Source organism: Lasioglossum baleicum, chromosome 12, assembly GCF_051020765.1.
Source record: "Lasioglossum baleicum chromosome 12, iyLasBale1, whole genome shotgun sequence".
NCBI lineage: Eukaryota > Metazoa > Arthropoda > Insecta > Hymenoptera > Halictidae > Lasioglossum > Lasioglossum baleicum.
In genome coordinates this window covers 3,072,605-3,091,009 of record NC_134940.1, presented here as the reverse complement: position 1 = coordinate 3,091,009, position 18,405 = coordinate 3,072,605, and the positions used below count along the sequence as shown (strand labels likewise).

Here is an 18,405-nt window from a genome sequence, read left to right as displayed (position 1 = left end):
GGGATCATTTCCGTTTCGACCCGATAACGCTCCCCCTTATTATTTAATTGATAATCTCCGTTGTCGTAATGGACGCTCGATATCGATAAAACTCTCCCTCGGCGCCATTCAAAGAAAATACCCTTTGGGAAACGTTATTAATATTGCATAGTCTGGCCTCGGGGCTTACTCCGAACGATCTGAAGTCTACACGCGGCCCGGGCTCTTTCTTTAACCCTTATTTTAAGGGGAGCAAATGCCCCGAGACTAGAAAGGGTAGATCAATGGTCTACTCGTGTCATTGTCGAGAATCTCTAGTGCCAGATACCGGTTGATAAAGATAGTTCTCGTCTTGTCGCGTGCTGATTATCGAGTAGTCCTGACGTACCGATATTTTCGGCTCTATGTTTTTGTATTTATTCACGAACGCGTAGACTTAAGCGGGGTGCTTCTTCATTCCTCGATAATTCAAAGATGGGCTTTTTCCGTAGTCAAAAGCGATAGATGAAAGATGAATCTAGACCGCTCTCTCTCTCTCTCTCTCAAAATTGGACGCAGCAGCTCGAGTTTCTTTTTGAAACTTAGTTTATCAGCTAATGTGTAAATAATTCTTCTTTAAAATTTGTTATTGGTCGCAACTGCGAAGGAAAAAAGTAAAGTACTTTGAAGATAATTGATTCACAATCCTATTTAAAATACACGCTGACGCGAAACGTCACAGGTCCCAGAACGTGGCAGGACTTCAGAAGGAAGTTTTATTTAGTCGTAATGACGACCACCCAAATTAATTTCAGGTTTCCTTTAACTTACCAAGCAAAAAGTTAACGAATCAGCGCGAGGGTTTAGAGTGGCGACACAGACGCTCCGCTCGCCATGCCGTGTGTACCGCACTTGTTATCTATAACAAAAAATCCTGCTAATGATTTTGGGGGCGTCAAGCAATAAGTTAGCGCTCCTCTTCGTTCAACGAACATCGTAATTTTATCACGCTAGGATACGATTAACTAAATTATTAATTACAACAGATCTTAATGGAAAGTAAAAATGTTTCACCTGAATCATAACAAACTGGAGTGAAATAGACATTTATTTTTAAATTCTTCTGATGTTTTTACTGTTTCAAATTCGCTGCTTGGTTATTACAAATTCATTTGAATGTAACATTTGAGAAATATTTTCACCGAGAAACGAGATCTGCAGCTTGTTCTTGCAGGAGCAAAATAATCATCGATCTACCCGGTTCGAAGGCTCCGTTTATTCGACTAGAGTCTTCCGGGAAGACTTTTCCCTCAAAATTCCCCCAAAACGGAGTGCAGAAATCTCTGCGGTCGTATTAACGAAAAGTTTTGTAACTGTCTGCTACGTTAGCGAGAGGGAGAAAGAGAGAGAGAAATAGAGGAAGGTCGGGGTAAGAGGAACGAGCGGAAAGTCGAGATAGATAAAAATTCGAATTGCGCTCTGTAAAGCCATGTGGAAATTTAAATGGTCGCCGTAAGAAAAGCATAGAGTCGTCGTGTTTGAGACAGAGTTCCTCGGTTGGGCGCGTAAAAGAGATTTTACCGAAGCGGCTCGAGCGACCCCGGAGGTGGAAGAAGGAAAAAGGAGGTGACGCATGAGGAGGATGACTGGGTGGGTTGGTAGGAAACTTACAGGTACCAGGAGGGAAGAGAGAAAGCTGAAAGGGTTAGCTGAATGGGCGCCATGTGTGCTTTTCTCGTTTGAGGAGCTTCGCGGGATTGCCCAGTGCCGTACCAAGAAGTTCTCTCTGCCTCCTTTGACGAATGATCACAATTAACCGGGTGTATATCGTATACGCGAACCCCCTCTGAATACCGGTCTCTGAACTACTTTCAAGCTCTAGCCCGAAAAAAAGAAAGCAATTTAAGAAATTGATCAACAGCCAGGGTTTATCCCGTTACCGTTACCGTTACCGTTACCGACGGAGCAGGAACAATCTCGCCGAAGATACGGCAGAACAATGAGGGTACAGAGAGCTGTACAAATTTCAAACGGCACAGCGCTAGGATCCACTGGTGTACAGGCTGTCACAAAATTATATGTCGCGGACACCATACCGCGTTTCTACACCCTTGATTTAGTCGAAAATGATATAAGGAACTCGAGAAATTAAGGAGGAACTTAATTTGGACGCGGACCGTGGATGTAAACTCTACGATATAAATAAGTAGATGAACTTCTCTAGTTCCCCTGTGGCTGTTTAGTTTGTAAACACTGGGCAACATGCTGTACGATACCAGCGAGAAAGAGGACTCTGCGCCTGCTTTCTCTGTTCCTCGTACTCTGTTTTTCGGGCAATTCTGAGTAGCGAGCCGCGATTGCCGACGCGGCTATCTAAGATGCGAAAAAGAGAGAGAAAGAGTAACGGTAGAGGGAGGTAAACAGAGGGAGACGTCGAAGAAACGGGGAAGAAATAGAAAGAAACCGAGAGTGAGTAAGTAAGTAAAGTAAGAGGGTAAAATAAAAGAGGAATCGGAGAGCCCTTTGGACGTGGACCGTGGAAGGGAGGGAGGGGAAGGGTCAAATAAGGTGGACCGCTGTCGGAGTCGAAGCGGGAGGCCGCTCAAAGTGGACAGAAAGAACGAAAGAAAGACAAAAGAGAAAAGAAAACAGAGAGGAGCGAACGCGAAGCAAACCGTGCGCTCGGTGGCGCGCGCTGGAAAGAGAGAGAGAGAGAGAGAGAAAAACCCCGAGTGGAAAGAAAGCCACGAACGGGACGGTACAGGTAAAGGCAAGAAGGAGGACGAGGAAGGCGATGAAGGAGAGAAGAAGGCAAAAAGAGAGATGGAAGACACAGACCTCGCCGGCTGGTGGCTGGCGGCTGGCGGCACCGCTTGATGTACGTCGGGTCCGTAATTACAGGTTTTCGGAACGCCTCGCTCGGCGAAGCACGCTCTTTGAAAGCTGGGGCCCTTCCCTCGCCTCGTCATCTAACCGGTGACTCCGAAATACTTGTCATTTCTTCGATCGCTTTTTCCGCCGCCAGCAAAAATATCGTCTGCCTTTAGAAAATGTTAATGCATCCCGAGGAATGCGCTCAACGACGGAGCCACCTTTTTCTTCGTGACCTTTTCGTCGCCTTCGCGGCTCCGTCCCCTTCTCGGTTTCTCTGATAAAAACCGATCTTTTTCGAAGCTCCCCGATCCGTCGAATTTACTTTTTTATCGTGCAATTCTGTCCTCGAACCGAGACGACGACGAGACCCGAGTTGATTCAATTTATCGATGAATGGTCTGGTTCAGACGGTTCGAGACACCCGGTAGATGGAAGTTAAAAGTTTGAAGCACTTACGCATCTCGGTAAAATACGCAGAAGAGAGCACCGCGCGCAGCACATACGGATTTCATACGGGCGTATCCAATTTCGATTACTCGTAATTGAAGGAATTTTGTGATCAATAACACTGTCCAACACCAAATTTGATTTCAATATACTGTTGGGTCCTTCTTATAGAGTTTTTTGCGCTGATTCCGAATCTGGTTTTAATTTTTTTCCTATACGTCCAGTTTTTGAGAAAATGGAATTTTAAAAAAAGACATATTTTTCAACTTTAAACAAATATTGCGATGTTATTATAAAAGATATTGAATTGTTGTTTACAGCAAACGATTCTGTAGACTTTCCCGAATACAGTGATATCCAATATTAATACATTATGATTGTTTAAACATGTTTAAACAATGATTAAAGACGGAGATGCACCACTTTTGCACCAATTTTTGCGGATATTTTCGAATTTATCTCAAAAAATAAGGGTCCAGCGAAAAATTGAACTATACCACGCGAAAGAGCAGACTTTTATCTTGAGAAACCCCCCTGTGAAGTTTGCATGGTCGACGTTTTTACCGAACCAGAAAGCAAAATATCTTCGCCCGACATGCGTTGACGCCAGTGGTGCTCTTCCACTAGCGCGGTCGTTCGTCGGGATACGGCGCACAGTGGTGCGAGCAGGGAAAAAAATCAATTTTTCGAATGTTGGGTACATAGATTTTTCATTGCAATTTCGTTTACTATATAGTTGGAGTATGTAAACCAATAAAAATTTTTTATAAGTATCAATTATTTCTAGGAATAATATGACATGAAAGTTTGGAAAAAGGAAACCTGCGATTTTGGCTTATAAATGCGTCTACGTATAAACGCAGCCACAAGAATCTAAAACATTATAACACTTGAACAATATTATAATTTGATTGTGTTTATAATAGATGATTTATTTAACGTAGCTTTAATTAATGTAAGTGTCATTTATTTATCTAAAACACAAATTGAAAAAGAGCTATTTTGAATAGTAGAATTAAAGTTCAATTTGACATAACTTGTTTGCGCCAAAAAGCGCCAAGATAAAACTTGTTGCAAATAATGCAACACACTTTCAAGTATATATCCAACCAGGTTTTGGCTGCGAACTCCTGCGAACCTGGCTCTGCGACCAATTTTTTCTAACTAGAGTCAGACGCATGTATCCGTGTACGCTCTCTAAAACGGAATAACTTTTCTAAACTTTTACCAAACGATCTGATTTTTTGTGATCAATTAAATGCAGTTGTTTACTAAATAACGTGCAAAAATTTTTTTGAAAGAATAGCAATTACGTAAAAAAAGGCAGTTTAAAAATTTTTTTTATTTGTCCCCGTATAGAAAATTTAAAATATACGTTTAGTAGATCTATCTTAGTTATATATATACTGAAAATTTCATCGAAATTGATTAACATACACACGAGGTATACTTATACTTCACCACTTGGTTAAAAGTGGTGAAAATCTTGGTATGTACACATATGTATGTACACAGCTCTTACGGCTCCTGGTCAGTTCCTGCATACGAAAATGCGAGTATCTCGAAAACTAAAAGCGACCCCCCTATATTGGAAAAGGAAAAAGTTGTTCAAAATGTTGAAATCTATAACATATTTAAATTTCATCAAAATCGGAGAACAGTAAAACAAGTAAAAAAAAATTTAATGAAAAAATAAATTAATTAATAAATAAATAAATATTTATTTTCTTGCCACATAACCGTTGTACCTGTGGCATGCTTTCCACAAATTTTCAAGCAAATGTGTTGGATGGATTGGTTTTTATAGATTTTTTTCCGCTTTTTGGCCATTTGGCACCACTGTGCGGCGCGGCGCGCTGCGGTGAAACGGCGCGTTGCTATAAGCGCGCAATTATGTCAGCTTACTTAAATGTAATATTTTATTAAATGTTATATTATTGTTATTTATTATTTATTAGTATATTTATTCTGTATAAATTATTTTATGTATTTTTTAATGTTAGTCTCTCGTTTATAGTATATTTAATGTAATTGGGTTATAATTCCCGCCGCGAGTAATGTTGGGGCCCGCCGTGGCGCGTCGCTTCACTAGCTACATCGCGTAGCGTTCGTTCTCATGTGCTTGCTCGCGCGCTTGCGTCCTTGCTACAACGGTCGAAACATGCGACCGCGTTTTGCCAGTTAACATTATATTATAATTACTTGTGTATACGTTCTACCAAAATATATATCGTGTGTGAATGAACTATAAATATTACTTTGTAATTTACTCTAGCCCTGATGCGCCAACATTTAATACAAAAAATACCTTTTGTAACAAAAAGATAATTTATTCACACACTACACTATTACACTATTTACAATGCTAATATATATGTGTACACTATTCAGATATAATACACTATATCGATTTAATATGGAGCAAACTATTTTAATTATGTATTTAAGTCAATAAAAATAGTCCCGTTTATATTGTGTTTGGACTTATTTTACTCGGAAGAATCTCGAGTGTTCATTGGCACTATAATTACAATACATAGATAAGACGACAATTACTGAAAATAAAATTTTTCAGTCACCGCATTGCAGACTTTCCTTACATTGTATGTATTCCGTTGTCCGTAGACCGTCATTTATTTCAAAATATCGTGTTGGTTCTTAAGAAAACTGATGCCAGAGTTCAGTTTTGGCTTTGTGTTTGTTGAAATCAGTCGTGTCAAGCATTTCAAATCTGCATTGCTACGTATAAAACTTCATAAAAAACATTTATAGTTATTTATAGTATTTTAGTTGTTGTGTATATAATATATCTATTTTAGTAGTGTATTATATCTGAATAGTGTACACATATATATTAGCATTGTAAATAGTGTAATAGTGTAGTGTGTGAATAAATTATTTTTTTGTTACAAAAGGTATTTTTTGTATTAAATATACTATAAACGAGAGACTAACATTAAAAAATACATAAAATAATTTATGCAGAATAAATATACTAATAAATAATAAATCACAATAATATAACATTAAATAAAATATTACATTTAAGTAAGCTGACATAATTGCGCGCTTATAGCCACGCGCCGTTTCACCGCAGCGCGCCGCGCCGTATCCCGACGAACGACCGCGCTAGTGGAAGAGCACCACTGGCGTCAACGCATGTCGGGCGAAGATATTTTGCTTTCTGGTTCGGTAAAAACTTCGACCATGCAAACTTCACAGGGGGGTTTCTCAAGATAAAAGTCTGCTCTTTCGCGTGGTATAGTTCAATTTTTCGCTGGACCCTTATTTTTTGAGATAAATTCGAAAATATCCGCAAAAATTGGTGCAAAAGTGGTGCATCTCCGTCTTTAATCATTGTTTAAACATGTTTAAACAATCATAATGTATTAATATTGGATATCACTGTATTCGGGAAAGTCTACAGAATCGTTTGCTGTAATCAACAATTCAATATCTTTTATAATAACATCACAATATTTGTTTAAAGTTGAAAAATATGTTTTTTTTTCAAAGCCATGATTTTCAAAAACTGGACGTATAGGAAAAAAATTAAAACCAGATTCGGAATCAGCGCAAAAAACTCTATAAGAAGGACCCAACAGTATATTGAAATCACAAAAAAAGTTGAAATTTGTTGGACAGTGTAACTTTATTAATGCAGAATTTCATGCGGCCCGTCGATTAATAATCATTTATTAGGCACTGCGCGAAGGGTTTCTAAGTAATATACGGGGAGAGGGGCCCCCTTTAACACCGGGGCATGTCACGGTGCCGCGCGTTTTAATATTGTATTTCCATATTCGTGTGAAAACCGAAAAATGTTCTCGGACGACTGAAGGTAATGCTCCAGTGGGACGCGAGATTTAAATTCCATACGGTTTGATACATTTCTGCACGGTCGGGAAAATTTCAATATCGTGGGACCTCCTTGTATGGATTCTCAGTATTTCGCTCGTCGATATCAAACAGCTTGGTATGCCGGGTAACGCCGATCCTAGCATTTACCGACCAAGCGAAAGGGGGAATATAGCGTGTCGCTCGGAGATGAATTTTGTACGTATCCTGTCCAGATGGCTTTTCTACACTCCCGGGGTTAGGATACTTTCACCTTCTAGGAATTCGATTATGATTCACGAAATGTCACGAGCTTTGGTCAATTCTGCCGCAATAGGGTAACTTTATCAGAATATACCAGAATATTCTAGAACGTACTAGAATATTTTAGAATGTACTATTCATTTCTGAATTAAAGAAAAATGGATGGCCCTCAAAACATAATATAACATAAGAAAATATGAAATAATAAAATCGATAACATTTTGTACATATTACTGTGATCGAAAAATAGCCATGTACCAATTAAATCAATAATACATTCTTTTAACAAATATTTAAAAAAAGAGTAGAAGAAATTTCCATTTCATTGTATGTACTAGAAGGAACGTATGTATAATTAAGGTATAAGTCTCGAGCACCAAATTTAATATGGGAGGATAATCTTTTGAGTGAACATTACTAAAATGTTCAAATCCATTCAGACGATAGCAATATGTAGCTCGAACACTCGAGAGGTACATATGTATTGAGAAATCAGAGGAGGACATTCAAAAAATATCCGATCTCATTTACACACGAGACGTTTCGAATCGTTATCCGAAATTGAAATTGAACGAAGGGTTTCACCGTATATAAAATTCATCGTCGTGTTATATACAACAGTCCTAATAGTTCTTGACGCGACGCATTCCTTTCGACATACATATAATTATATCTCACGGTACCGTGGTTCGAATAATTATAACGACGGACATCATTAAGCAAGTAGAAAATGAAGAAGACATTAGAGAGAACCGTGCAAGGTGCCCGTTGAAATGATTATTCTCGCACTTTCGTCGTTATTAAAATTGAAGATTCTAATGAAGTATGCTACGTTGAATGGCGGATCACCCTCGGATCCCTATCAGAAACGCTCGGGTAATGATTAAGGCTGAAGTGCAGCTGGTTTAAGAGTAGAATAGATCCCAAGTTCATCAGATTCCGTCATATTGACAATAAATTCTCTCTTCAGTCTGAACGATTCTAAAATCCTCGCGATCATTACTTTAATGACAATATTAATTCCTTTCACAGCTTTCCTGATATCCTGAAATGATTAAATTCTACTTAAAAAATTTCTATTTTCACTCTCTGTTGAAATACAATACATATAATATCAATAAACAGACATGTCGAGTCAATAATTAATTTGTAGAGAAAAATGTTTTCATTATCTTTTATTGATTGATAAATTTTGTAATTTATATAAAAAAAAAGGCACAGTTTCACAGAAAAAAATAACATTTCTATGGTGAAAATGAAAAATTCGTAATGTGTACCAATGTGTACGTAGGAACACCCTCAGGCTCGAAACGACGGTGTACCTAGTGCCATCTATTAGCAAAGACGGAACAAAAAATGTAAATAAAGTCGTAACGGTTTTTCATGTAAACTTGTACGCGCTGTTACAGGTGGTTATAGCTATACGAGTATTCTTTTATGTATGTATAAGCTTATACTAACTTATCGTATATTAATTAATTAAATTATGAATTGAATTTTTCTCTACGTCACAAGACTTCTATTACGATCAACGTATTTATAAAGGAAATAAAATAAGTTACCTTGCCCTTTTCAATTAAAAAGATTTGAACTTCGCTCAGTATGCAAAAATCTTTATTTATCATATATAAACAGTTTTGTTAAAAGTAGTTTATATTTAAGAAATAAATTTAAACTAACTATTTGTGTTAATATTTATTCATTACTTAGGGAGGTCTCTTCGAACCTGTGTTGAATGTAGTCATTTTTTAACAATCCTAAAGTAATTCAAATATCTTATTAGAATAATGTTTTTATTAATTTTTGATATATTATTATATTGGTATAAAAATACTATTATAACAATTAAAATATTATTAGCAGTCAGTATAAGACAAGTATAAGTATGATATAATTTAAAAATGAAGTCGTAATGTTGTGACTAGTTCATTATTATTATTATTCTCCTTAGAATAAATTAATTGAGTGAAGGTGTATAAATATTAGAAGCAGTATGTATTTCTATATTTATTGGAAATACGTATGATATTGTATTTCATCGGAGCTAGGTGGCTTTTTATTTGTAAAGTAGAAGCAATTATTTGTAAGGTAGAGTTATCAGAATCCAACGCCTCACAATCTGACAAGATCAGACATTGTATCCCTACTCCACCCTTGCTGTACCAATGTGGCGTCGGTCCTGGTCAGGACGCAGCCTTCGCTCAGTTTGCCTGGAGACGCGTAGACAGTGGTATCGCATGTTCATTCTGTTCTATAACAATGGAAGTTAAAAGCTGCCAGTGATTCGGGTCCATAAAGTTGTAAAGATCATAACAGATTTCGTTCGGCTAAATAGATTTCAAGGTCAGGTATAGGAAACTCTTAGCAAAATGGTATGTATATTCCTTTTCATCCCCGTAACACAGGGAAATGTGCGCTCGAGTGAGATGATTCATTATGACAGCTTTTCATTTCATATTTCCTCTTTCTCTCTCTCTCTCCCTCTCTCGAGCAGGTAGAGATCAGATTTCTATGGTTGTCTAAAGCTTTTATATACCGTAAACCTACTTATACATTAAGATATCGATGTTGGTGTATGCTTGTGTCGTGTGCGTTTCAGTTTTTCCTATTCAATTCTTTATCTTCTTTTAACGTAGATATGTACTCTTTTAGCTCGACAGTGTTTTTCATACGTTTCACCTACGTAATTACTTGTGTATGTAGATTTATTCATTCCTCTATTAGTAAACCCGTTCTAAGCTCGAGAATTTGGCAATAATTTAAAACACATGTATATAGTACTCACAGAGATATGTTCTATTAACATTTTCATACAATATTAATGTGTTCCGATCGTTTTGATGCTAAATTATGCGGCTAAACGTATTGTTAATGTAATGCTAAAGTTAAATGCTTGTGCAGTAACGTTACGATGTCCTTCTAACTAAAACAGAATATAACAGAGAAATGTTAGGATCCTTATGAAATCATATTTCTATAGACCGCCGTAACAATAGACTGAACCTTCGGGAATATAATAGCCCTTTTCTTTTGTGTAGAATACCTTACCCTATGGATCTATTAATATCTAGCTATCCTGTCAAAATAAAATTTTACTCTGCAGTGAGTTTTATTCTAGAGCCAAGCCCTGTTCGGGGTTGACTGTAGTGTTCAATAGATTGCGTTATAATTTTTCTCGATCAATACCACACAAATGCTCTGCGCGGACCAATAGGGATATATAGAGAGGCATCTTTCAATGCGCAGACTGCCAGGAGCTCTACCCTACAGTTTTTCTGTCAGGCTCCGCCCTTAAAGGTTCTTCCGGATAGGAAAACCATCCTGAGGTGCCTAATTGGTATATGACTCACCACGGAGCTCGATCGATCCAGCACCCGGTGCTTCGGTCTGTTGTTCGAGACCCCTGAATTCAAAATATAGCTCCTCCATAGCACAATACTACGGACCAAACTACATGGCATTGGATATTGACTATATGAACTTAGAAATACAAATCTGCAGTAATAATTCAGAAATATGAAATAAAAATGTCATATTATTTTTTTATTCTCTATACAAGGACAATAGTTCTGTTATAATATGCTTCATAATTATTTATCTGAATAATTCATTGATCGCTGTTACTTACAAAGGAAAAGATACTCATGCAAAAATATTTTATTCTCGTTTTAGGTTTGGATTAACCATGTCCACTAAGAGGCGTCGTGGGCCTAAATTAAATATAGAACGTAAAATAATACGCGAAGGCCATAATAGATAGGATGAGTGGATCTCGACAGAACGAAGCACGTTGCTTCAATGAAAACTCTCCACGGCCACCAGTGCCTGGTAAGTGTCTACATATATTTTAAAATACACTCCATCCGTGTCATAGTAATTACTTTTACAACAAAGAAATATGTGCGCATACATAAATAATTTCTGAGAATTCCTCGTATTAAATTTTCCTGTTACCGTTGTACATGTCAAAATAAATAGATAGGTTAACTTTGCGCACTAAAGCAGACGATTAGCAAAGACCAAGATAATATTATGATATCATTTTGATCGTAGGAGAGGAAACTGGAAACTACGTCAGCAGGTTCCGTCCACAGAGTCCGACTCTGACCCCTAGGCGCTCCTCTCTTGCAACTCCAACAGCTTCAGGTTGCGATGCTTCGGCACCTTTGGGATTTGAACCGGAAGGTTGCTGTAGTACGACAACTATGGAAAGTGATTCACCGCCTGCTTGTCTGCGGTGGGCCAGGAACTTGCACTCCCTGCTGCAGGATCCAGTGGGCTTGGAATTGTTCAGAAAATATCTGGATCAAGAAGGTAGACCACATGCAAATCCCCTTAACTTCTGGTTTGCGTGTGAGGGTCTCAAGGAACAAGATGATCCTGAAAGGATAAATCAATTGGTTAAACTTATCTACAGAAAGTTCTTCCTTAAATCGCAATTAGCCATACCGGAAGATGTACGAAAAGAGGCTAATCGTCGAGTTAAGGAAGGACGGGCGGACGAAAAGGTGTTCGATGCTGTACAGTTGGAAGTCGAACGCCTCATTAATGAGACTACATATCCAAACTTTCTTCGGTCTGATATGTATCTTCAATATGTACAGTCCTGCCAGAATCCAGATTCTGGCGGATGTCCTAGTTCAGGATCCAGTCGAGAGATGTCTGTTTCTTGCGGGCCAAGCTTATTGCCCACTGTCCACGAAGACAGTGAATTTGTTAGTTCCGTACATAGCTCACATTCAGCTAGTGAAACGCCTGGGGAATTGAGGGGTGAGCTGAGATTGACCAAAGATATGCTTATGGCTACTCAACAAACTAGGGCGATGGATCTTCGACCAAAGCCAGAAGCATATGCTGGGTAATAAATCTTTTTTTTTTCTGTTAAGTTAACAAATGTGGTTTTCTATCCACTTAAAACATTCATTACCTAGAATGCTCTCAAGTTAGATTTGCATTGAACTGCTTTCTTTAGCTTGTATTATTTTTAAGCTTGATGTGTGGACTTTTTCTTTCATAACGTTTTCGTAGCGTATAATGGTTTCGTACACATATATATTTGTAGTATTCGGAAAGTCTTTTAATTGCAATCGAAACTCGTCACACACTGCGATATACGAAAAACTATTGTACAATATATGAGTGTTTTAATTTCCCTGTTATATTTGAAAATTTTCGATTATATCTGTCAGAATGTTTTCCAATCTTTCGTTTGTTTTTCTTTTTCCTTTTGGTTTGACATTTTCGTGGCGCTCGTAGCATTTACTTGCAACATGGAGCTAGTCCATATCATATGCTCGTACCCAGACTGCACGCACAATATTCCTCGTACAATCCAGTATCCAGACAGGATTCAGAACTTCAAAGCTTGAGCAGTGATGCACGAACCGAATCAGACAATATGTCTCTCACCGATTCATCAGTGTAAGTTTTTTGATTTTATGTTATACGCAAAGAATGAATTTTTATTCGCTAAATTCGTGTTTAGCACTTTCGCTGTGTTTTACTTTCGTTGCTTTGTAATTTAAAATGTTTGCACATTCTACGAGTTCTATAAATTAAATCCCTCTATTATGCTGGTATTAACGCACTGGTACATTGATAGGAAGATGCCGTAACACGAAGAGTGGAGATTACATTGAAAAATAAATGTTCTGCACCAGTTATAATCATTCCCCTTTAACATGTGAACATAATAAAATTCACTTACCCTAATTGCATCTTTATACGAAGTACTAAATATTGTTATATGTTACATATATGTGCGTAAACTTTTCTACCGCGAGGAAATTCATTGATGTATTAAACTCAACGATTTTTTATGCTTGAATATGTATCCGCCTACATTCTAGATTTCACTTGTACTTCAGTGCACATAGTTTGTTCGAAATACTAAATTTTAGGGTAAATGATTTGGTCAGATATGAATGATTCGATTATTAATAAGAATGTGTTTGCGTTTCCTCTTTACAGTGATGGAATGTCAATGGGTAAACAACGAAGTAAAAAACAGTATATAAGACAAAGTAGAGCTATGAAAGATTCAGCTAGTTTAAATCGTGATCCAATGGCGCATCATACAATCATCCCCCGTACGCAGCGGGTGCCGCGTGATCTAATGCATCCATTGAAACCGGAAGAATTTGCTCAAGTGCTTATTGAGAAGTTAGAGAATGTGAAACGCGAAAGAGAATCTCAGGAAAAGCTTGATAGGCATTTGCAAGAGGGTGACACGGTGAACAAGGACGCCGCTTTGGAGATGCCAAGTGGAGCTCCGAAAGCGCTAGCTGACGCACTGAGGGAGAAATTGTTGATAGAGGATGATAACGATCAAGCAATTCTGGACCAGCATGTGTCAAGAGTTTGGTCGGACCTAACGCCTTCACGATCGCCTGGACTCTCGTCACCAAGACTGCATTCGCCTGAAAGAAGACGTTCTACGCACAATTATCCACGATCGTACAAACAGAGAAAAGAGAAGGATGTGTTCTCTACATTTTCAGCAGATAGTGGTAATATTCACGATTTCCAAGAAGGCAGCGATCTTGTCGGAGCTGGCTCCATGAGTTCATTAGGATCTCACTTGCCTAAATCTAAATCCGTGCCATCTGATTATGCCGATTCCCTCCATAAGCAAGACCTTTATCTTCAAGGTATATTGCGTTCGAGCGTGATCATTAGACAGCGGATCTTTATGCAAATTAAACATTTTCTTCTTCTCTTAATACGTTCAATAGGTTGAAAATGATTGTAATAGTATTTTTAAATTCGTCTAATGTTTTCAATGTTTTAAATTACACCTACCCATTTTTGTTTTAAATCCATCAGATCCGCTGTCTAAACTAAAATGTTGTTTATCAATTGACAGTGACAGGACAAATTTGTGCAAGTGACAGGAGAAATTTCCATTTTTCTTTACATTATTCAATTTTTGCGCAGGTCATGACCAGCAGAGATTCCGTAGGTCGGACATGACTAGGAGATCAGCCACGAAAAAGTCTATGACGGAATTAACAGACAGTGGTGTAAGCGTTGTAAGCGACGCGCCACCATCGACGATTAGTAAAGATATTCGTCTGTTGTCATGGCTTAAAGAAAGTGACAAGAAAGACGTGAAACACAGCCGTCACGGGAAGAAGTATGGATCTCGTAGTGGCTCTTTGGAAAGAACGAACAGGGAAACGTGGGGAGTACCTGCCCAACCTTTTGTCGCCGATCCAGGAATGCCACCATTGCCACAACCTCATACAGTAAATGCAAATTCTTAATCAGAAATGATTTGAAATTATTTCTGCCAATTACTACACAAATTCTTTATTCTTGTTAAACAGGCAACCCAATTAGAAGAAGCGAGGAGAAGATTAATCGAGGAAGGGGCACGTTCAAGTTGCAAGCAACGTCATTCTAATATTTCTAAGCAATCATCGTATGAGCCTACAATGCAGAGTCAATCTTATTCAGTTCAATCAAATCAATCAACGTTAAGGAAAACGAAGCAAGATATCGGAGATTTTACCACCGTTGTGTTCAGTTTCTGTGACGAACAGTTTCCTTATAGGACTAAAATTCCTGGTCATAATGTCACTTTAAAGCAGTTTAAAGAATACCTTCCTAAGAAAGGCAGCTATCGGTCAGTATAATGAATATATCAGGTCAATCGGGAAGTTCCGTTCTTTTTTTTTTTTTTACAAAAAGTAGAGCTTTATTTCAGAAACAAAATGAGAAAGTACATTAATCAAAATATTGTCCATCGTTAGCGATGACTTTTCCCCATCTTTCGGGCAGCAAGCGAATTCCGCGACGACAGAATGAGTCATCTTTGGAGGTTACCTAGTCAGGGATCCATTTTTCGACATTTTCGTAAGAATTAAATCGTTCCTCGGCAAGTGCGTGTGCCATCGACCAAAACCAGTGATAGTCAGAAGGGGCGCAGTCTGGCTAATAAGCCGCATGGGGTAGCACTTCCCAGCGAAGTGGTTCTAACGTTTCTTTGACAACTCTTGTGATGGTTTCGCAAGCAGAATTTCGCAGATGGTTTTTCGCTTCTCAATGTCTCTTGGCTTGAGTTCATATGGGACCCGCTTTCCTTCCTTGTAGACCGTTCCCAAGGCTTTTAAACGATCGGAAATGACAGATTGAGCAGAATTTAACGCTTCTGCAATTTATTTTTGCGTTTGACATGGATCTTCATCCACCAATGCCTGCAATTCTTCTTCTTCGAATACTCGTGGCCGTCCAGAACGCTCTTTGTCCTCCACAGTAAAATCACAATTTTTAAAGCGTCGAAACCATTCTCTACATGTTTGATCGGAAACAGCATTATCGCCATAAACTTCTACAATCATTCGATGAGTTTCAGCTGCAGTTTTCTTCCAATTGAAGCAAAAGATTAACACTTCGCGCAAATGACGCTTATTCGGCTCGAATTCCGACATTTTCAATGTAGAAAAAAACGATGTTATTGATGCAAGCGTATATTGTTATGTATTGAATTTTATTGAAAGATGTCCAAACGAAAAAGTTAACATTACTTTAGACGTTATAGTCAACGACAGTTCGAGCTACAGCTACTCGACGCTAAACGGACGGAACTTTCCGATTGACCTAATATCTCGTCTTAATATTACAACGTGAACAGTTATACTAACGATCTAATTTTCTCTTTTTAGATATTTCTTTAAAACTGAGTGCGAGGATTTGGATACGAAGGTTATTCAAGAAGAAATAACCGACGACTCCGAAATCTTACCGTTATGGGAGGGTAAAGTTATGGCGCAAGTCAAGGCGCTCGAGTGATAGACTGAAACAAGGATATTCTCAATAAAGAACGTGCTAACTTCGATAAAGTGCCGCAACTAATTTTATTTAAGAGGACCAGCATTCTAGAAGAAGAAACCTAATAAGGCGATACTCGGTGTTAGTTTATTCAAGTTGCTAAAGCGGTTTCTTCCGCTTCAGCCAACCGAGCGCAAGTGCTTTTAAAAATTGATGAAACAAAAAAAAAAGAAAACCTGTTAACCGAGCAAAACCATTATATGTTTATTAAGTAAAAAAAAAAAAAAACACACACAAAGAAGAAGAAAAATGAAACCCTGTTTGGATGACAATAGATTTTGATTGGATGTTGATCCTTGATTTATAATGCTTGATTTTTTTACAGAACTTTGTCTCTTCTTCGAAATGTATTTTTTTAATTCTCATCGAAACGGTACACTCTCGACGTTCGATAATATTTCATATCGTACTTGTTTCTTCCCGATTATACGGTGTTGCTGTATTGTACATAATTTAATCTATGATTTTGACGAAGAAGCGTTCCTTTGATGTGGCGGAGGTTTTGCTAGCGAAAGAAAACAGAAGAAATCAAAAAGAAACGAACACGGAAGTGGGCAAGTTGCAGTAACGTGAACGAAGTTAATCGGAATTTTCAACGAGCAAGCAACTTATTCATTTTTGCTAGACAGAGATTCGTGTAAAAAAACGGAGTATCATCGTGATCGCAAACTTGGTTATCGCTGGACTGCGAATCTTTATGCATTTATGGTTCCTGGAAATTTTCAAAAAAATACTAGAATATGAAATTTGATAGAACCGAGTAAGATTTTCATTTATTTCATATCTGTGTGCAAAGACTATTACCGCTGAAGATCAGATTTAGAAAATTGCATAAACATCCGCAGTCCAGTTGTCGCCGATCAAATTCGGACAGGACCGCATCGACGCCGGGAAACAACATTGTATATTAATTGAATGAATAATTTCTTCCTCTTAAAGACTTCCCATAGTTTTCCAAACGACTGTACAAAGGCCCGCGTAGTTCATCGCCTTAGTAAGGCCTGTATAGGCCTTAGATATACATAGGAAAGAACATTATTACAAATTAGTTTGTAAGATGGTATATTACGTGCATTATGAGAAAAAAAATACACGCACGCTCTGCTTTAATGTACGTAATATACCGCCCCCATTCGAGATACTGTGAAAAAAAAAATATTAAGAATACAAATCATGTTTTGTCGTACCACCATTATCACCCATTTGATATTGTAAAATAAGCTCCTGCATCGCATAAACACACAACACGTACATGGGAAATAGAAGCGCGACACGCAACAGAAACGAAAATAAATTGGCATTTTTCGGGGCGGGGAGGGGTGGGAATGGGGTGGGGGTTGAAAACACGAAGTACTTTGGTGGAAATGATAAATAACACACACAAAAAAAAGAAGGAATCGTTAGTGTCTAGACCGTAACACAATGTTTTATCAGGTGCGAAAAATTGTGCCTTTTTAGTGCAGTAAGATCAAAGTAAGCCTAAGAGAAAAAAAAAGGTTAAGAGATACTTATAAATTGGAGACCAGCGGGTCTAATATCGAGAGGATAAATTTGATACACCGAGCGTTTTGTATATATTTTTTTCCAAACTTCATCGTAGTCTTTGCAAGCTTAATCAATTAGCATCGTTAACGCTAACAAAAAAAAAAAACGAGAAAAGAGAAAACGAGAAACAATTATCAGCATCGTTTATAATTTCCACAACACTTTCTTTTCTTTTTCGTTTTTTTTTTAGTATCGAATTCTCAACGACGATGTACTAATCCGTTTCGTTTCACTTTTTCGAATTCAAACGAGAACAAAATGATTCTTGCGACGAGATTGAAATTATGTGCGTATACGTAAATTATAATATACAGAGACGAAGAAAGAGTGGCTAAAGAAACGGAAGAGAAAAGTGAAAAAATAAAATCGAACGTGTGATTGAAATCTTCTCGAATGGCCTTCGCATAATGGTTCGATTCTTATAGTCGTAGGCGCTCGCTTCCTAAAACTGATTTTTGAATTTTTAACAGACACCGAGAAAGAAAGAGAGAGAGAGAGAGAGTGAGAAAGAGCGAGAGAGAGACAGAGAGAGAAAGAGCGCGCGCGAGAGAGAGAGAGAGAGAGAGAGAGAGAGAAAGATAAGAGAAAAGAAAAAAAATGTAGTATCTACATTAAAATGAATTCAATGACGCCGAGGCTGGAGGCGAT

General features: G+C 37.9%; 1 protein-coding gene across 4 annotated transcripts in view; it reads left to right on the top strand.

Annotated features, from left to right (window-relative positions):
• Axn (protein axin) overlaps nucleotides 1–17,398 on the top strand; it is a 30,998-nt gene extending 13,600 nt beyond the window's left edge. For 2 of the 4 annotated variants that reach the window (XM_076436019.1, XM_076436021.1), the window contains exons 2-8: nucleotides 11,053–11,208; nucleotides 11,434–12,238; nucleotides 12,637–12,801; nucleotides 13,351–14,030; nucleotides 14,317–14,627; nucleotides 14,709–15,007; nucleotides 16,047–17,398. In XM_076436019.1, coding sequence (XP_076292134.1) covers nucleotides 11,142–11,208; nucleotides 11,434–12,238; nucleotides 12,637–12,801; nucleotides 13,351–14,030; nucleotides 14,317–14,627; nucleotides 14,709–15,007; nucleotides 16,047–16,173 — 2,454 coding nt within the window. In that variant the 5' untranslated portion in view covers nucleotides 11,053–11,141 and the 3' untranslated portion in view covers nucleotides 16,174–17,398. Of the gene's footprint in view, nucleotides 1–9,158; nucleotides 9,753–11,052; nucleotides 11,209–11,433; nucleotides 12,239–12,636; nucleotides 12,802–13,350; nucleotides 14,031–14,316; nucleotides 14,628–14,708; nucleotides 15,008–16,046 lie in introns of those variants that run through there. The other 2 variants (XM_076436022.1, XM_076436023.1) reach the window with 2 other exon arrangements.
• The last annotated feature ends 1,007 nt before the right edge of the window (nucleotides 17,399–18,405 follow it).